The following is a 21,601-nucleotide window of genomic DNA, read 5'->3' as shown; positions in this document are numbered from 1 at the left end:
CCACTGACAATATCTAACACTCGTTCATTTTTTCTCCCATCATATCCTCAGAGCTAGGCAAACAAATTCAAAATAATCTAGTACCTTAGGTGACCATGCAGTGAAGTTTTGTTTCCTAATTACAAATTTAGTGCCTGCCTCAGACAAAAGGAATCCCATTAAACTGATGTAAGCTTCTGTCATTAAGAGCTGCAACAGAATTAAAATACCCGATTTTCAGTAATGACGTCCTGGATGCTTTGCGTCCTGCTGACAAACATTTTCTCCCTTTCTGCCTAAAGTAACTGCAACAATAGAGCTATTAATCTGAAAACCTTCTGCATATCAGTCTAAGTAGAGAGATGCTTACCTTCTGAAGACTTGAAGAGGCCTTTCTACCAGGAAAATAACAAAGACGTTTCACTGCTGCACTTCAGCATCCCTCCTTCTGTAGCAGTTTACTAGGAATACAGATCCTCCACCATTTTCTCATCACGTGGCTAGTGGTACTGCTAAATAAGGGTGATCACCTGCCTTCAGTTAGCTGGCTGTACAAACCAACAGCTGCCAGGCTTTGGTTAAAGGAGCACTTAAATGAATGCAGAGATGTGCTTCAGCTGTGAAATCATTTTTTTTTTCACATTCTCTGTGGTGCTTTGCTGGAGCATCACCAAACTTTGATACAGCGAGTCAGCTGGCAGTAGTGAAAAGCTCCCCGCTGTTTCATTTCAGAGCCTGAGGAAAGCTTGTGATGATGGATTGTATGACAAAAGTTCTTACGGATTCAAGCCGTCTCAGCCTTCATTTCTTTTTGCATTGATGGCTATAGAGCACATGCATATTCAGACATGCTTTACATAATTTGTTCAGTTTTCAATTCAGCTATGGGAATGCATACGCAAATTAAACACTCCTCCCCCCTCCCCCCCAAACAATCACCAGCGTAGAAGGCAGGGTGAATTCTGGGAAAATAAACTGTACGAGCAACAAGAAACAATGCTCACGGCCGGTACTTCTGACTCTGTTTCTCAGGTGTGTGCCTGAAGGAAGGACATTTCTTCCCATGCAGTACAGTCCCACAGTCTCCTTTTATAAGTCTGTTGCAGGTAGGGTCCCTAAAATTTCAGGTTTCTTTTCCAGTGCAAAAGAGCTTTCAAACCTATTCCCTCGTAATGCTGTGCGAATAAAACAGCAAGGCAACAGGCCCTGCTGCAGCAGTTTGTGCAGCAATTCATGCAGGCGAGTGAGCGGGGAGGGCAATGGAGTAGAGAACCATGCTGGAGCAGAGAACCATGGTGGCTACTCAGCAGAAAAATAGGGCTGCTCCAAGCTCTGTACCAGCCCCGACTGATGCAGCCTCGCAGACAGAGACACCCTAGAAATGTTCCCTAGGTTAAGAGGTAACAAGCCTTCCATTGAAATGACCTCTGATAAGAAGCAGAGGTGGGTTACTGTCATAGGGGACTCTCTTCTAAAGGGAGCAGAAGGACAAAGCTGCAGACTGGACCCATTACAAAGGGGAGTTTGCTGCTTTCCTGGGACCTTGGTTAAAGATGTAGAGAGAAAACTACCGACTCTGGTCAGGCCCACAGATTATTATCCCCTGCTGATCTTCCAATTAGGTAGTAACAAGATCTCAACAGTAATTAATCTAACAGTAATTAAAAGGTATTTTAGGGCTCTGGGAAGTATGGTGAAGGGTTCAGGGCCTACTACTGGCAATGACAAGTGAAAAATTAGGAAGTACCAGGAAATGGCTCCAAACCTGGTGTGAGGAGTAAAACTTTGGGTTCTTTGATCAGGGGTTGAGGGGCAAATCAGCAGGTTTGCTATTTGTTGTCCCCTAGGGGCAAAAGGGTACTCACCAAGAAGATAGCAGGGCACATCAGTAGAGCTTTAAACTAGATGTCAAGAGGGAGGGGCACATAACCAGACTTGATCAAAAAAGTCTGGGAATAGCTCTCCAGTTTCTGAGGGATGGTATGCTGGCAAGGACCCATGATCTGCCACCTCACAGGAACTGAGAGGCTGGAGCTGGCGGAGGTGCTTGCCAGCCCCTTTCCATCATCTATCAGCAGTCCTGGCTGACTGGGGAAGTTCCACTTGACTGGAATCTGGCAAATGTTACATCCCTTTAGAAGAAGAGCCAGAGAGAGGATCCAGGAAACTACAGGCCTGTCAGTCTGACCTCAGTGCCAGGGAATGTCATGGAACAGGTGATCTTGGGTGCCATCTCACAGCACACACAAGACAGCCGGGTGATCAGGCCCACTCAGCATCGGTTTATGAAGAGCAGGTCCTGCCAAACTAACTCGATTGCCTTCTATGACCATTTTTCACAGTATTCTACTTGAGAAACTGTCAGCCTCTGGCCTGGACAGGCACACCCTCTGCTGGATTAAAACTGGTTGGATGGCCGGGCCCAAAGAGTGGTAGTAAATGGAGTTAACTCCAGCTGGAGGCCAATTACAAGTGGGGTTCCCCAGGGCTCAGTGCTGGGTCCAGCCCTGTTCAATGTCTTTATCAATGACCGGGATGAGGGGATCAAATGCATCCTTAGCAAATTTGCAGATGACACTAAGCTGGGAGGAAGTGTTGATCTGCTGGAGGGTAGGGAGGCTCTGCAAAGGGATCTGAACAGGCTGGATCAATGGGCTGAGACCAGTGGTATGAGGTTCAACAAGGCCAAGTGCAGAGTCCTGCACTTGGGACACAACAACCCTGTGCAGCACTACAGGTTTGGGGAAGAGTGGCTGGAAAGCTGCCTAGCAGAGAAAGACCTGGAGGCACTGGTCAACAGCTGACTAAAGATAAGCCAGCAGTGTGCCCAGGTGGCCAAGAAGGCGTCAACAGCATCTTGGCTTGTATTAGAAGCGATGTGGCCAGCAAGACCACAGAAGTGATTCTGCCCCTGTACTCTGCACTGGTGAGGCTGCACCTCATATACTGTGTTCAGTTTTGGGCCCCTCACTGTAAGAAAGACATTGAGGTCTGGTGAAGGGGCTGGAAAATAGGTTTTACGAGGAGCAGCTGAGGGAACTGAGGTTGTTTAGCTTGGAGAAGAGGAGGCTAAGGGGAGACCTTATTACTCTCTACAACTACCTGAAAGGAGGTTGAAGAGAGGTGGGTGTTGGTCTCTTCTTCCAGGTGATAGGTTACAGGACAAGAAGGAATGGCATCAAGCTGTGTCAGAGGAAGTTTAGATTCAACATTAGGAAAAATTTCCTCACAGAAACGGTTATCGGGCACTGGAACAGGCTGCCCAGGGAGGTAGCTGAGTCATCATCCCTGGAGGCGTTGAAAAGGCAGATGAAGTGCTTGGGAACATAATTTAGTAGTAGACAGGTATAGATGGAGTTGATCTCTAGGGTCTTTTCCAACCTAATGGTTCTATGATTCTATGATTCTCACCTTCATCTAGTTTGTCTCTGCACAATGCACAATTCCTCCTTGAAGATGAGTTACGTGAGAACTGGAGATGCTTTCACATTGAATTGCTAGGCTGTAAGCAGTCAAAACCAAACAAAAGCCTAACTCCATTTTCATTTCTCAGTACAACTCCATGCACATACACAACACAGTGTAAATAAAAATTCAGTCGCTCCCACCTTGTTCTTCATGGTATTAGTAGTCCTACAGGGAAAGTTCTCATCACCTTCTACAGATCTCCCAAGAAATCAGTCCCTACCTGCTATTCTAAAAACCCCAAGCATTTTAAAAAAACCCAGAAAAATCATCACCAATATGAAAACACATTTCTAAAGAGGACACTGCTGCAGACGTAATCACCAATGCTTCTGTCAGCCAGATCTACATAAAATTTCCAACAGTGGGTACATTTTATAGCATTTTTTCAACTGAACAGTGTTTAATTCATTTGACATCAAAGGTCCAGTCACCCAGAAGCTGTATCCAGGAAATAGAGCTATAAAATATTTACGTACAATAGAAGTCATTAGTGACGTGATTATGATGAAGTTATGAAATTAGTAACCTGGCAGAAGCTATGGCCTTGATCCTCTACGTGCAGAATGAGACAAAGTATCTTTGAGATTTTAGGATGCTCCTCTGGGACCCACTAAGCTCACTGGGGTTCACTGTCCAAGTCTGGTCTGTATGAACAGGGTTAAGTTTCAAAGCTCATCAATGCTTTAGGCTGAAATCTCATGTCATTGATCATGCTGATTTGAATAAATTACATAGTGAATTAGCTTAGAAAACCATGGGATTTGGAATAGTGGGGGAGGTTTTCATGTGACTGCTAAACAGTTCTAACACAGCCCAGGTCGTCTTGCTCTATGAAAGTGGCTTTATCAGCCCAGATTAAAAATTTAAGTAAAATTTCAGAATGACAAGTGAATCATAGTAGGGGGTTTTCCTCCTAAAATCATTTCTCAGTTACTGAAGTGGTGTTCTTTTCTTGCTAAGAGGGTTTTTTAACATACTTGGTATTTGGCATGTAAATATTAATGCTGTTTTTACAAAAACGTCACTATATTGGCTGCTGCTATTGTTTAACAGCTGGTTCTGCAACAGAGAACTGGGTTTTTAGTTTTAATTAATTTTCAACCTCCAGATGGTGATGCAAAATATTGTATCACCCCAAAACTGATAAGAAAAAGATGGTTGTCATGACTCCATAGGCCAAATCAAGTAGAGGAAAAGAAATTGTGTTATTAAAGTCCATGCAAGAAAAGCATATGTTGCTCCTTCCATCAATAAAAAAGGTTAGCAGTGAGACTCACCAATAGATAATTACAAAAAAATTTTTCAAAAAAAAAGTTTTAATAAAAGTATAGCTCTGTTGGAAAATTTTCTGCTCTGAGTATGTCCCAGGAATTCTTCTGTTTTCACAGAAGCAACATCTTCACAAAGGCTAATATATAACATAGAGCTTCTAATACATAACGTATATTACTATAATTATAATGTTATGATATGTAATAATGTAAAATACATTAATTATATAGCTTCCCATCCTAAACTCAAATGAATATTGAGATCTCAAGTTCTAAGCCAGCAATCTTAAAGAGTCTTACAGAAATTCCTAAAGAACAGCAGGCTTCTTCTCAAAGTTGACCTAACAAGTCATAGCAATAAGATGTTAAAAAACCCTACAAATCCATGGCCATTTTCTAGTGCCAATGTAAATTCAAATACCAAATTAAAATTCTAATAAAGAAACTTAAGGCTTCCAATTATCTCAGCTCCACTGTGGTGATATATAAAAACAATGTAAAATCAGATACCTAGATCAGTTTTCTTTCCCTCTCCAAGAACATCATGAGCACATAAGAATGACAGGCCAAACCCTAGGATCCTGCGTGCATGTAATTAATCAGTATGACTTAAGCAGGGTCAACATCTGGCTGCATTTAATATAAAATTGTTTATGGAAGACAGAGAAGTTGACAGCTGATTTGTTCATGTCAGATTTGCAAGCTTGCAACTAGCCAGCATCTCTAAACAACCCTTCAGTTTTCCTGTCTCATTCACCACTGATTGTGAAGAGAGGTGGTAAGCATTTTTTGTTTTAAAGATTTTGACTAGAAATTAGTGGTTTGTCAAAAAAACAAAACAAAACAAAACAAACCCCAAACTTTATTCACTGCAAATTCAGTGGTTTTGGTGAACCTCCAGTGAAACCTCACAGAGATAACAGAAGAAGATGACTAGTCCTGACAAGCCCAAATTGCATCTAAGTCAAAAGCAGGCTCACCTAGTGGGAGGTGTTTCCTGCCCATGTCAGGGGATTTGGGACTGGATGATCTTTAAGGTCCCTTCCAACCCAAACCATTCTATGATTCTGTGACATCTCATTTTTCCTAGATCCACAAATCCCAAGCAGCCCTTCCCATGTGGGTGCAAAACAACACTTCCGCAATTTTGCTTGTTTTGTTTCTTCCAGATCTCTCTTTTGTTGAAAATTTTAAAATTTCTTCTTTCCTTTCTTGAATGGAAGCTTGAAGTATTGGGTGCAACATGAATCTTGTGCCAACAAGCTCTACATTTAATAGTTTGAAGGCCAAGCACTTAGCATTTGTTTTACCTCAGATGATACAGAACTGGCATGTGGTCATCTTCTAATAACCCTTCTGAGTATTTGCCTCTTTCTTGAGGGCAGTAAATGCAAACCTGCATCATTAAAAACTGCTGCTGCCTTACCAAAACAGAGCCTCTCTCATCTCACTCTCCTCAGGACTATCTGTTTAGCTATCTTGAAGAGATTTCAGCTGGGGCTGTGTGTGAGGGCAAAGTATACTCTGTGTACTACTGTAAATTTTATCCGTCAAGAAAACCTGAAGTCCTATACAGGTACTTAAGTTTAAGCCTGCAACTAGAATCATTATATTTCAGAGTTCCTGATACTTGGGTTTCTGTTTAGGATCGAGCCAGCACTCACCTTATTTTAAAAACAGCTCAGTTATAACAGTGCCTGATCTTGTAACAATACACTCTTTGAAAATTGTGTGAAAATGCTTAGAGGGGAGGTATTTTAATGTTTGGGGGAAGATAAATCACAGCTATTGAACTATTCATTCCTGAAATCTTAACAAAATGTGAACTGTTTGGGGTGGGGGCAAGGTGCAGCAAAAAGTCGTGCTTTTCTACTACCGATTATTTGTACAAGCTGTGTTGAGGGTTTTACTGTCATACACAGGCATGCTACCTTTAGGGGGAAAAAGAAGCCTGCTGTTAAAATTGCAAAATTGTTAGTGAAAATTGCAAAAAGTAAAGTCTAAAATAAATTATAAGCTAATTAAAACCTGATAATAGAAGTTGTGAATGTGACTTGTATTCTACACTGCACTGACAGGTGCTTGGGAGAACCTTGAAAAAAGGTAAAAAAGATCAGTATTGCATTTCACACAAAGAGTATGTTCACACATTTGAAATTTTTGGCATAAGTGTAGTTCAAAAGGATTAATATGGCAAAGTAGTTACATTCCCTAGTTTTATTTATACCAGGAAGTTTCTTTTACTGCTCACAAGAATTAGTGAGCCAAAGGCAGGTGCAAATATACTCAGCCTCAAGCGCCAGTCCAGTCCAAACAGTCAGAAGTACCACTGTGACCTGACTACAGCTTGCAAATAACCACAAAGACCATAATTTTCCATCATCCTTTTCTTTCCTCTGTATGCAACACATTTTATGATTCTAGGCTTTGACTCCTTCCTATATTCCTTCCCAGTAGTTTTGCACTAGGTAGAGATAGCAGTACTTTACTTCAATTCCTCCATAATGTCATCACAGGAATTGTATCTGGACTAGCAGCACTATCACTACCTACATTTAGCCTCTGTTTCCTGGCCACATCTGTTTCAGATATATGGGTAGGTTATGAAATCTATGGAACTTCATAGAAGGAAGATGGACTTATTCCTGCAAGGAAGTGACCTTACAGGGATCCTGATTTCAAAACAATCCTAATATAGCTCATAGTAGGAGAACCAAAACTCTGTTTTCAGAAAGAGAGGGATACAGTGATACTTAAATCATGTAAATATATAAACAGTACTTCAGACTTGAAAGTCCTGCCATCTATTCATAACATTAACAACCAATGAACAGAAGACTCTTGAGAGGAAACAGGTTGGTTTTTCCTTACCTTGATCTTTGACTCAGTTCTCTTTCACAGTTGAGAAGCTCCCTTTCCTCTTTCATGTCTCGTTCTATTGCTACGTTATTACTGAGTCTCTGTTCAGAATTTGTTTCCCATGCACCATCACCACCAACCACCTGCAACACAGGTGTTCCTGCCGTGCCCAAACTCTTGTTCTCAGGGGTCACAGTGTCTGAAGGAGAACAGCCCTCATGTTCAAAAGATTCCTGAACAGGAGTTTCTATCTGAAACGATGTCTGAGTATCAAGAATCAATTCCTGTGCTAAAACAGCTGCTGGTTCTTCGCCAGAATGTCCAGATCCTAATTCTGGCACCTCTGACTTGCCAGAAATTTCTTCAGGTGATAGGTCACTAACTTCATTTTGGCCCAATATAATCCAGCCCACATCTTGCCTACAGCTTTCCTGGGATCTCCTTTTGTCATCCAGTTTTTGTGGCATAACAGAAGAACTTTTATCTTCTAAGTGAACGGAGTCCCATTCAGTCCCACAAACAGAGTGATCTTCTCTTTCATTTTTCATGGAGATTGACTGAAAGGTATCCAAGGAGCACAGTGAGAAGCCTTGCCAAGATTCTGTTTGTTTAGCTACATTAGCTTCATGAAATACAAAGTTACTTTCATTTCTTGAAGGTATATTTTCTTCCTCGGTAACAAGAATGTAATCCATCTCCAGTGAAGTCGGATCTGGGTGCGCCTGCAACGTCACATCTTCCTTACTCTCCATACTTTTCAGTTGAGGGCTCTGAGAGGAGTTTCTGAGCTTATTCTCCCAACAAAGAAGGGAGTCAGCGCCAGCTTCTAAAAAAACCCAAAACCAAACAAAACAAAAACCAAACAGATAAATATAAACTCCTTTTAGTTTTTTTCATTACTATTTTCAGTCATGATTTCTTTAAATCCGTAAATTGAGATAAAAGCTCTTTTCAGTTTTCTTTGCTCTGTTAATGTGTACTTGAATTTTATAACATTATCATAATTACTGCTACAGATTATACATTAACACTGCAATCATTCCTAAGAGTCAAATGCACCATATGCTAGGCCCTGTACAAACAGTAGAAATAATTCTACTTCACTGTTTAAAAGCTTTATTTATTTCTAGACAAGTAACATTAGAGATCTTCCCAAGGTACAGAGTTTTGTACACAAGGGAGACACACAAGCTTCAAAATTCATTCAAAGCCTCATTGTTCAGCAATAACACTCTAAACATTTCCTTCTTTCTTTGTCCTATAAACTTGCTCTGGAAAGCAGGTTTTCTTACCATCAGGTGATCTTTTAACTCCACCTGGCGGTGAGTTGAGATCAGTTGTTTCTGCTTCAGATTTTCTTATTGAAGTCTCAGAAGCTCCTAGAGTTGCTTCAGACACAGAGAGTGAAGGCAGTGATGTGTGATTTTCCTTAAGGCACTCTGTGGATGTTTCAGACACCTGATCTTCAATGCTGCTGTCTTTGGTCATTAGGATGCCTTCTGCACCTTTTGAAGGAGTTGGCAGTGGTAAAGGTTTTTCCAAACAAACATTGTCACAAAATGGCTGCTGCAACAAGAGCTCTCTGCTGCCAGTGGGTTCAGCATAAAAAGACACATAGGATAGTGGTGTACGTACCACTGGTAGTTGGTCACTGGGCATTTCCTCAAACACAGGAATATCATTTTCAATTAGATCTTCAGATTCTTTTGCTATGTGATCAACCAGTTGATTACTTAAATCAGATTCATGGCCTTCGTCTCCACCAAGAGGAAAGGATTTGGGAAAGAATATCTCTTTATCCTCCGATTCCCTTTCTGTAGCTTCACTACCTACTACTGCCAGTATGTTAATTCCACCACACATGCTTTCAGGGACGTTAGTCAATGATGTGTTACTGATGTTATGTTCAATCCTTGTCTCAGATTCATCCACACACTCCTCCGACATGTCTAGCTCATCACTAGTTACTGCTGTATGGTCAGTATCAGAATATTTTTCAACTTCAGCCAAGGCCCTAATTTCTTTTAAGCTTTGTTCTGCCCTGTCAAGTAGAGTGAAATCCATGGGAACTGAAGGCATTTGGGAAGTTGCTATTTGAGCTGTATCAGTAGGTGTTCCTTGATGGTTTGCAGGAGTAAAACTTTCATGGAACATGTCTTTCACATCTAAAACTTCATTGGTAGCTTCAGCTAACTCAACTGGCTCCCGAGTATCAGAACAGATTAGCTGATAGGATTCCTCAGCCTTTCCCTGCTCATAGTCTGGGGGACTTCCACTTTCAGGCTGTGTCTCTACCTTCTGCAAAACAAACTGACACTTTGAATTCAAATCTGCCTCCTTACTTACATTTGACCATGACTGAATCAGCTGACCATCTTTGTCTTCAGGCTCTACCCCTGTCTGAAAAGACGGGAGAGAGGCATGCTTAGCTTCATTCTCCTGGCACACATCAGGACTGTGTGATGCCTCTGAACTACTGTCTTGGTCACAGTGACTTATTATATCAGGATTTTCACCATAAGATTTCAAAGTGACAATCTGCTCAGTGTTAGTGCACACGTCAGGTTCCACTGAGAACAACCGATTACTATCTTGTGTGTTATCCTGTAAAATATCTGGGATGAGTGAAGTTTGGGGAACTAATATACTCCATCCTGGACTTGACCTCTCCATCATTTCAAAAGATAAGTCTTCTACAGTGAAAGCACCTGTCAGGGAGTTTTGCGCTTCTGATCTTCCACACATGTCCTGCTGTTGTTCTTGAGGATCAAGACTTTCATTTTCTGCATCATCTTTTAGTAGATTCAGTTCAGTGATTTCTTGAATTGATGTATTTGGCATACCTTGTTCCTCATCCGAAAAAGGATTCTGTGTAGTCATTTGATTTTCCTCATCTGTAGAAACCAACTGCTCTTTCAAGCTTCTTTCTTCTTTATCCAGTATGGAAAGATCAAATTGTTTTAACTGTATAGTGTCTTCACTTATTTGGCTGTCAGGAATATTCATAGGATGTACTGGCCTTTCATTCTCTTTTTCTTCATAGCACAGGGGGTAAGGCTTATTTCCATCATTACTTGCATTAATGAAATGTGCTTCTGTTAGTTGTTCATTTTGTGAAGGCAATCCCAAGGAGTTCTCTTTACTATTTGTTAACTGGTTTGTTGCAGAGTGACTTGGAACAGAATACTGATCTTCCAGTTGCTTTTCTTCACAAGGCTGTGTATTCCACCATTCTGAACTGTGATCTGGAAAACCAGATGTTCCTACTGCAGATTTTGAATCTGCTCCTAAATCGCCTTCCAATGACATACTCCACATATCCGTAGCTTTTGAAGAATACTCTTCTTTATCACCAACAGCAAAAGTTGGTGTAGTATCTTCATTCATTTGATACAAATATAAGTCTTCTCTGCTACCTGTTTTTTCACTGAAAATACTCACCTGAGCTTTTTTCTGAAGTGTTTCCCAGTGACCTAAATATTCAGAAGTCTCATTACACTCTATCATAGTCAAGTTCTCAAGCAAGACTTCCCTAGCTGTATTTGTTTCAGGATTTTGATTGCAGACACCTACCTGGACCTCCTCTCCCACCTTAGTTTTTTTATCTAAATTGTCTTCATCTGCTTCAGGGCTTGTTACACTGGATTGAACATAATCCTCTCCAATTTGTGATTTGTGCTTTTTGTTTTCATATGTGGCATCTTCATAAATCACCCCTGGACATGCCTCTGAGTTTTCAGAATCCTCATTTATGTCAGGACTTGACAAAGAAGATACAGTATCATCATCTAGATGGGCATTCCAAAAATCTAAGCTTTTAGGAACTTTGTTCTGTTCAGTGCTTGTTTCAAATTCTTCTTCACTTTCATTTCCAAAGAAATCCCTTTTACAAGCATCTTCAAGATTTTTATTATTTTTAGTTTCCCACATATCCCTGCTTTTTTCATGAAGACTAGTAACTGGAAGGTCTTCCCACACATTCACAGATGCATCACTTAAATCTGGACTTGTTCCACTTGAGTGTGCATAATAATTTATTGAATCACTCCACACATTATCTTCTTCCAAATAACTTTTGACCTGTATATCCTTTGAAAGGCTACTTGTGGTGTTTGCGTTTTCAAGGACTTCACTTGCCTCAGGACTTGTTCCAGGAGATTGCAAATCTTCACAAGACTGTGAATTCCAAGCATTTTTGGGAAAACTGTCATTAAGCACTACACATGGTTCTCCACAAACATTATTACCAGGTTCTAAATTTCTAATTTGCCAACCACTGTTTCCAGAGTCATTGCAGATGCTTGAGCTTTCAGGCATTTTACAATAATTATTTTCAGGACTATCACTACCCTTATCAGAACTTTCAGAAATATTTTCCATCTCAGGACTGGTTGCATCCTCTACCACTACAGTACCCTTTTCAGCTTTCTCAGAAAGCAGCTGCAATGTTTCACTATAATTGTAACTTTGTGGTCTGGAGCCATGAAAAGATTCATCATTTCTGCCTTCCTCAGAAGCACTTGGAGAAAATTCTACATTATTCTGTGTCAAGTCTTTCCTCTCTTCCTGACTAACAGGATTACTTTGACTGTAAAATGGCTCATTGATTAGTGCTTCCAAACTAACACTACTCCTCATTTTTTCTGGAGAGCTGGGAACTTCAGTTGTTGTTCTGTTTTCTTTCGCATTTGCATCATAAGAAGATTCACTGTCCTCTTGCACTTCCTTATTAGAAATGTCACTAATAATTTGCTGTCCGCTTGTCTCATCTGTTCTCTTGTATTCCTTTTTACCTTCCTGAGAGATGACAGTGGCATTGTTCCTCCCTTCCTCACAACCTTGCACACTCTGAAAATTCCATGAGTTCAGCTGCTGTGCTGAACCCTGACTATCCAACTTTTCATGAATATCAGCAACATTTTGTGCTACCTTCTTACTCCCTGAGTCACTTATTTTCAGATCCAAACCATTCCCAGTATCTGAAGATGGCGTAGATGTGTCTGTGTCTTCCACGGGAACACTGTTCACTGCTTCTAAATTTTCAGCTGCAGTCTGTCTAGCATTTACTTCATTCTGTGGTGGTGATAAGTCATGCACTGTTTGATCATATGCCAGTGCTAATCCATTTTCAGGTATAGAAAACCTATTTTCTCTGGTATGTATCTCTGTTGAAAAACATTGACTAGCTGTTTGTTCTGAATTAACGGAAGGTTTAGGAGAGGCATAAAGAGCAGTAATTTCAGAACTTCTTTCTTGTAAATGGTTGACATTATTTAGAGGAGCATTCCAGATATCTGTGTTTCCAGCACTTGAAAAAGGCATGTTTCTAGGAGATAGCATTTCCTTATTTGCTTTCTCAAGTACTTTTGGCTCAGTCAAATTTGGGTTTATCAATTTATCAGAAACTGTTTCTTCATCAAAATCTTTGTCCTTATTTTCTATTTCGTCTTCCGTGTATGTAGGTGATATATATGAATCAGATGTAGAATAATTGGTGTCTGGTGGAGAAACAATTAAATCTTCACCTGTGTTTGATGAAGTAAGATCTGAGTGTTTATACAAGAAGGTATCGTCCCATGGCACCACTACTCCTGTCACTTCTTTCCTGATATTTTTATTATACACATACCAGGTCTCTATATTTTTTAATTGTTTTGGTCTATGTTTAGAGTTACCAAATACAGTTTCTTCCTCTGTTTGCAGCTTGGAATTATTTTGCATAATGCTGAAAACAGAATTTGTATTTTCAGATTGTCCATATTCTTCTACTGAATAATACTGTTCTTTATCCCAGGCTTCTGGAGGTACCTGGATAGGTGGATTATCACTCTCATTGTCTACTGTGATTTCTGAAGAATCTGATAAACTAGTTTTTGATATGGCCCTTTCCTCAGGAATGTTCACTGATTCTTTTTCTCTGTCCAGTTTGGGCATGTTCCATGCATTTTCTGAGTCTCTAGCAATGTCTTCTGTGTCACACTTAGTCCAGACCTTGTATGAGTGTCCAGCTAGCTGAATACCTTTCCCTTCACCACCACACCATGCATCTGACATCACAGGTGTTGGCTGACTGACTTTCCACAGGTCAGTAAGGCTCATAGATTCTTGCTTTGTCTCCTCTAAAGAAGCAGCTTGCAAATGCAAATGTTCACTTGTTTTCTCTTGATTTTCGTGGTTCTGATTATCTTGTTGAAACAGACTGTCCCACAGACCTACTGTCACATACTCTCTTTGTTTTGGCTGGTTTTGGAGGAATACAGAATCTGAGGCTCTTCTATCAATGTGTTTTTGTAGCAAAGGACTTTCTTTGCAATCCTTCCATAAGATAGGGCTCTGAAACACAGATTCCTGCTCACTTGAACTCCAGGTATCAGCATTTCTGGACTCCAGGTCAAAGCCATCCCACCAGCTCCCATATCTAACACGAGGCTGAGAATAATTTGTGCCATCTATTTCATTAATTTTTTTAATGACATCTTGTGGGAAGAATAAAGGCTGCCCATTATCTAGCGGTGAAGTTTCTACAAGACTGTTCATAGGAGTTGGTGGAATTCTTGAATCAACAGATTTCAACATTTCTGGTGAAGAAGAATCACCTTCAACTAAATTGATCAAACTTGAAGTTTCCTCACACATTTCATCTGGATTCTCAACAAATTCAGCTAAATTGTCTTCATCATTTGTTTTCATAAGTATATCAGGTGAATAATCTGCTGTATCATTTTGTAGCAGGTTTGCCTCATCAAGTTCTTTTTGCACAATGAGTTGCCCTTCTGATGAATCACTATTAAGGAAATAGTCATCTGCTAGGGAACAATCAACAGAATGAGAAGATGACTCAGATGGAGCTGCAATCACAGGTGCTAGTTCAAAACTGAAAAGATCAAAGTTATCGCTATTGTCTCTAGACTGAGTTTTTTGTTCTTCAGCAATTGCACCTTCAGGAATAGGGCTACAGGAATCAAAGCCAGACAGAAAACTGTGATGGGAAGCTGCACCTTCTATAACAGGGCTATCATCACTAAGGAAAACAGAACTCTCCTTGGAAGACCGGCTGCTTCTAATAGTAGCTAATCCACTGTCTGGACTCACAAGGTCTACATTAACATCAACATGGGCTTGCATAGATCCATTTAGATCTGGAGGATTTTCTATAAAACTGACAGAACTGGGTTGTGGTTCTACATCAGAGCCGTATAACTCCATAATACCGGAAGATCCTTGAGACAGTGGAGCACTTCCTGCAACAGCTTCAGTAGAAGAAGTTCTACTGTTTGATGCCATTTCTGGTTGTCTTCTATTCACAACTTCCTTAACTAGAAGAAAAATTTGATCACTGGTCACCAAAGAATTTTCTTGATGATAAATGAGAATTTCATTACATCCACATTCCAAAGGATCCATCTCCAAACAAGGATTCTGACATTCTTCTAATTCACAGCAGATCTGTTGAAAAACAGGATGTTTCAAAAGCCATAGCAATCATGGGCATAAGGGCACATATTGTCTACTTCATATAATAAAGCCACACCTACCTATTCCTATTAATCTATTTCTTTGCCATTTTGCTGTAACAACCTTATAATGATCCATAAAAAGATGTAGTATTGAAATAGAATACAAAACACATATTATATAATTGGTCAAAATATTTACTTAAAATCATATAATTTGATTTTCAATTTCACTTTTCATTAGTAAAAGAAAATCCAAATGAATATTTAGTTGTAGCCTTAAGATATCTGAGGAAAATATGTAAGAGTACATGAGAAAAGTATTTCTAGACTAGGAAGATTAGATTCATAAAAGAAATACTTCTATATCAACCTTGAAGCAATAGAATTATTTAGCTGCCTGTTCTTAAAATCAGAAGCTTTTAAGACTGAGAAAATGGTTCCACAAGCTGCCACTAACATTTCTTCCATTTGAGGCCAAATATAAAATTGATAGCACTTGGCTTTGGATAAATGGACATTGTAGTAATAATCTGGTTTCTTTTCAGAGCTAACATTCTTTAGCAATAACATACATGTAGATGAGTTCACTTCATTACAATTTGCAATGTGTTTGCTCATCCCTCATTGTCAAAAAGAGTCACTTGATAAATCACAATACAAACCCAAGCCAAAACTAGTAACAAAAAAAAAAAATCATTCTGTTTTAGCTAAACTGAAAAATCTTCTCTTTTCTTGTATTTTTTGTAACCATACACTTTTTCTATAAGGCTGGTCTGAAACAATCATAAATATCAGTCTTTCATTTTACATCATATAACTAATGCAGCAATTTCAAATAGCTCCTAAGTTTCCTGTAAACTGTTGCTACTTCTTGATCCTAGTTAAGTTAACACTTTGGTATACACTACTTAAAAAACCCCATTTTTTTAGGAAAGACATTTTTTGATTCTTTTCCTAGGTACTTACTTGATTGCCTAGCTCTAAGTTTTCTGAGTATACTGCTACTTGTCGTCTTGTTTTCTTCTCATCTGACAAACAGTTGGCCAAAATGACAAGTACATCAAACCCATATTTATCTGTGAATGCTTTCAGATCACCAATTAGACTTCTGTGTAACACACAGTCCTGAAATATGGTAAGAAATTAAAGCAAAAGTCAGCATCTTTTCTTCGCTCTTTCCATCCAAATCTGTGATTAAAAAAAGCCAGAAACATTAATAAGCATCCGTGTTTGTAAACAGCAACAGAAGTCTATCCCATTTGTTAAAACAGCTACGTGCTTTAAAAAAAATCATACCCTGGTTTCACAGCACAGTAATGGACTTATCTTTCTGAAGATGATAAAATACTAAAGGTAGGTTTTGCCTTCTTGAAACTGCTTCTGAAACAGAATTCTCACTTGTTCCCACTACTTGCTTTTGCAAAGTTGCTTTAAAGTAGTGGGCTACTGCTATTTCTTGAATAAAACCCCCTTTTTGTTAGAAAATTGAAATATTTTATGAAATTTGTCATGTCAGTACTTCGTTTAAAATAAGAGATGTTAGAATAATAGTATTGAGGTGCAAAATCAGGCACTCAAAAGCTAATTTTGAGTGCTAACTTAATTTTGCAGCCCTTTATACGTATCCATTATGATGTCATATGATTGTATACAATTTTACCACAGATTATCACTTTGGATTCCTTTATTCTTGCTATCTAAATTCTGTGCAAGTCTTTGAAACAATACACCCCAAAATAAGGAGAGAATAAGGCAAACTAGTTTTAAAATCCCTTTATGTGAAAGAAAACCTTTATTTTCACATACCACCCACACCAAACAAACAGGATGTAAGCACTGCAGTTGTAATTCCTATTTATACTTGGACTAGCCCAATGTTGAATTATCTAGATTTTGCAAATTCAACCACATATCTCTCTACCTGGGGACATAATGCACAAAGTATAAATATCCCTCTTCAGTAAACAGTTCTAACTGCCAATGAACAAAGTCATAGAAATTTTACTTTCTTCTTTATGTTTTTGTTACTTGTATTTGAGATAATTTATTGTCATTTTCCAGGTAATAGTTTTTCTGATGCTGCCAAGCTGCACTGGCCCTGAATAAACAGCAGTTCATCATGAACACAACACAACAGTATATGCAGATTGGCATGTTATTGCCCTACATCTGTCTCCTACCTGATAAATTACTGTTTTGGTTACATATATACAAATACTATTTATTAATCTACTCAAATGTGTCCAGAAAATGCATCTCTCTCCCTGCAAGTTAATCTTAAAAACAAAGAAGTTTATCAAATGCTTTGAAAGTAGATTATTTTCTGACATTAGAGATGAAATTTCAGGTTGACGTTCACATAGCACCTAAAAATAAGGTTTTAGTGAAATTTATGTAGAAAAATGCAAAAAATGACAGATAACTCCTTATCTCACTCACAGCAAATTCGAGAAGATTGAAAAGTCACAGGAAGGACATGGATCAATAAAGGATCTAGTCTGAAAGGTGTTCTATGACTGTACATAAGGTAAATAAATTATATTCAAATAATACCTGACAAAATACATTACTGAATCTTCCCAGAAACAGTCATTTTAATAACCAGTAATAAATGTATCTCATAAGTTGTTACTACACTAAGTGCATCCATAAATGAAATACAAGGCAAACAGACCTCATTAAAAGAATAGGTTAAAGAGTAAATTTGCTGGAAAACACCATTGACTAAGCTACTGAATAAAATCAAGATTACAAGTCTTACAGCATTGTGATTCTACCTCATCAGTTTTTTCTGTTGAATGGACTAGTCATCAAAACATAAAATTAATCATTATTTTTAAAATAAGTAAAGGTAATGCTATTAATGTTAATAAATATTATTAAGTAATCATTTTTTCTAAAATGTAATTTAATTCTATCCTTCCCACAAACATCCATAAAGTTTGCTTTTTTAAACCAGTACAGCAACACTTCAGATATTCCCTTAACAAGCATTTAAACATTCAAATAAATAAACACCATTTCAAACAAGAAACTCTTACAAATTACCAGAGACAATATACTTAAAGACATGGTAGACATATGGACTCCTCCACAAATTTTCTAACCTATGTAAACAACCAGAATGTTGCGTGTATTGTAAATGCTAACAGAAAATAAAACATTTCCTTCAGAAATGTAATAATGCTAATCACTTCAACAGTTAAGCTGCTACATCCCAAGTTAATTAGAAGCACTGCAATATATGCTGTTGATGAATTAGTATAGCAAGAAATACACTGGCATACAGCCAAACCATGACAAAGGTCAGTCAACTGTTCATTCTTATACTACTTTTCCTTACTTTATTAGCATGGGATGGTTTAAATATTAATTAATATTTGCATAGTGTATAGCAAGTAAGCAGCCTATGTAAACATTATTAGTTGTTGCAATACCCTCTAAGTAAAAAGGACTGCAAGTATAATTGAAATGTAATACATTTGAAAAAAAAATAGAATCTAATAGCAAACACATTTGTCTTAGAATTTGTAATAAAACTGTGCATTTGTTTTCTCTAATGCATCTAAATAGTTTATACAATGCTACAACACTATAATATGATGAACATTCTGAAATGATAAATATTTTTTTATCATCCAGGTAAGGAGAATGAGAAAGTTTAAGAAATCCACAGAATTTTGAAGGATTTTTTAACATGATCTGTTCAGTTATTATGTATGTTTGTTGAAAAATGCCATTTTATGCAGCCTGTATATTGTTGTGAAATTTCTTTTCTGAAAGTTGACTTTCTTATAGGAATCTCTTTTTTTAATTGAATAGTTAACATGACCACAAAAATACTGATGATTCTTTAAAAGAAGCAAAATCTCCAATACATCTCAAAGAGAATTTTTAACTTCTCTCCCACTCTGGGAAGACTTTCTGCTTCATGAAGCCAACAGCAAATTACCCAAGTGATCACTGTAAATGTATACTGCACACACTTCTGATTCTTCTAAGTTAATTGTGTCAATATTAACCTGACCAGATTAAGAACAAACTGTCTTTTTTGTTCTTCACACTACTCATATGGAGAGCACAATATGGCTTTTGTCAGAGGTGCTTCATCATTTTGTCTCAAGGAAACTGTCAGTACAGTTTGGTATTCGTTATTCATGGGCAGATACCCTGATGGGTCTAATGAAGCCTTTCTGCTGACAACTCATTTGCTAAAAATACCCGACCATCACAAAATACAAATGAGGAATATCACTGTATCCCATCACAATTTTCACAACCAAAACAATTACCACAATATGGAGGTTGATCTATATGGCTTCACACTGTATTCTCTTAATATTCCATGGTCAGTACTTCTGCACTCCAGTTTACTTCTACATGATTACTGATACAACTTTATAACATACTTGGACTGCAATATAATAGGGTAAACACCAACATTATAGCACACATGCAGAGCTAACAGTCTGTGTGCCATTTGTCAGAAATACAGCTAATTACTTGAAGCCCCCCTCCTTTAAAAAAAAACAGGAAGGAAAAAAAAGCAGAAAAAGACTCTTTTTTTAATAAAAGTTTACAGGTGAAGTCACTAAAAATGGGGAAAAAACAGCATAAAGACTATGGTTACACAACCCTGGAAACATGAACAAGTATATTCACTATTTTACCTCTTTGTATATATAAAAATCACCAGTGAAATTGCTCAATATAACATTCACCATCTTTTCTGTAAGAAAAGATTGCATTTTCTGTTGTGCATTTCAATCTGTCAAATATCAGCTCTGCTGTACAGATATTTATCAGACTTCTGAAAAGCACAAGAAAAGTAGGCAATTCTGCTTTGTTTGTGTTGCTGTCTAAAGTTTCCAAAGAGAAATAGGTACTAGGTCCTAAATTGAAGAGTAGAATGGGCATCTGAGAGCTTGTGCTACCCTGCTCTATAGAGATCCCAGTCACACCTTATGTTTAACTTTAGGCATCCTGAGATTAACTCAAGATTCATCTATAATAAAAGAAATTATTATGCTTTGTTACACAGAAGTGAATTTAGCCAGTTTCATGCTGGAAACAGTGCCTTTTCTAAGCACTGGTATATTTTATAAGATTGTGTCTTAACAATGATCTACTCTTTATGAACTTAGATTTCAGCTAAACAAGTTTAACTTGCATTTACTGTGTGAGAAAATTTAGTCTTGTCCATTTTAATGTTTAACTACAACTTATAAAGATGTCCATGTTTTAAATGTATTTAGCACAGCACATGATTTCCAGGAAAGCCTGGAAAATATTGATTCATTCCTAAAATCTAGGAAAAGAAAGGCTGCTCAGCCAAACTTCATTTTCACTATGCCACATTTTCAGAGCCAGCTGAGACAGTTTTGAATTTAGCAGCAGAGGTACAGTGTCTCCATAATTTTAAAAGACAGTATGATATCCATGTAACATGAAAATATCATAATGGCCCATTTGGCTTAGAACATTCTTCCCCCAGCTGGAACACCTACCTTCAGCAGCTATGACTGCCTCCTACCTGAAGGAACACAAATTCTTATCCACAAGCAAGGCAGCCTTCCCTGACTACTGAGGGGAAGCTACTAACGGTCTGAAGTACAACACTCAAAAGTGCTTCCTGGTGCCAGTGGGGACTGTGCACATTATGCTCAAAGAATGTAACAGATCTGAAAGATTGGATATGAAGTCCTGCTAAGGTGCTGCTGCCACTGTATGAGATAAACATTAAGTGTGTAGCCTAAAGACATAAACAAACATAGGTAATGGTGTGCATACTGCTGTTGTGTGCACTGCAATGACACAATAATATTAGATGGCTGTGATCGCAAAATCTAGAAAAAGGTTTTGCAGCAGCATAAAAATCAAAGAAGGGATCTACATCATCTGGTTTAGTAAGACAAAGGTGAAAGTGCTTATTTACTTCCATCTTCACAGGAAGGAGTTCAAAGCACTTGTAATTTGTCTCATTGTTAAAGGATGTTTTCCGTAATAAGAAAGTTGTTACTTATAAGGATAAAGCTGCTACATTTCAGCATCTTTGGCAGTGGAACAATAAGTAGTTTAGAGTTGCTGAAAATGCAAAATATAGCAAAACATATAGATCTGATTTTCAAATTTAAAGGCTTAAGTGCCACCTCCTTTTTCAAGTGTATCTTTAAAACTCTGCTTCTAAAATAATTAAAGAGAGAAACTAGAAAACTTGCAATCCTAACAGTACACCTTTTGCTGCAAGTAGAGAACTACAGGAAAACATAGTTGCACTACAATAGTGTCCTCCCTCCAGGTCATTTTAAGGCTGAAGTAAATATGTACGTGCAAATATAATTTGTACAAAATTTGCACAAAATATGTACAAATTAAAAGGAAAAATATCCATAGAGAAGTACAGTAGAGTATATACAATCTAATACATCATTTCCCTCAGAAACCTGGAGGAGAAAGAGAGATGCTATTTTTTGTCTCACTAACCCATATGCCGTATGAACATAGCGTATGATACACATTTTTATTCTCTTTTATATTATTCTGCTGTCTGATCCGAGGTTAAGAACC

General features: G+C 38.1%; 1 protein-coding gene across 1 annotated transcript in view; it reads right to left on the bottom strand.

The window, feature by feature from the left end:
* Positions 1–21,601, bottom strand: part of PRUNE2 (prune homolog 2 with BCH domain) — a 140,930-nt gene that overhangs the window by 43,164 nt on the left and 76,165 nt on the right. The window contains exons 7-9 of the mRNA XM_069880837.1: positions 16,001–16,159; positions 8,870–15,023; positions 7,590–8,403 (exon numbers count right to left, since the gene is read on the bottom strand). Of these exons, the coding sequence (XP_069736938.1) occupies positions 7,590–8,403; positions 8,870–15,023; positions 16,001–16,159 (7,127 nt within the window). The remainder of the gene's footprint in view (positions 1–7,589; positions 8,404–8,869; positions 15,024–16,000; positions 16,160–21,601) is intronic.

The sequence above is a fragment of the Phaenicophaeus curvirostris genome, chromosome Z (genome assembly GCF_032191515.1).
Source record: "Phaenicophaeus curvirostris isolate KB17595 chromosome Z, BPBGC_Pcur_1.0, whole genome shotgun sequence".
In the NCBI taxonomy this organism is placed as follows: Eukaryota; Metazoa; Chordata; class Aves; order Cuculiformes; family Cuculidae; genus Phaenicophaeus; species Phaenicophaeus curvirostris.
This window is presented reverse-complemented; position numbering and strand designations above follow the sequence as displayed.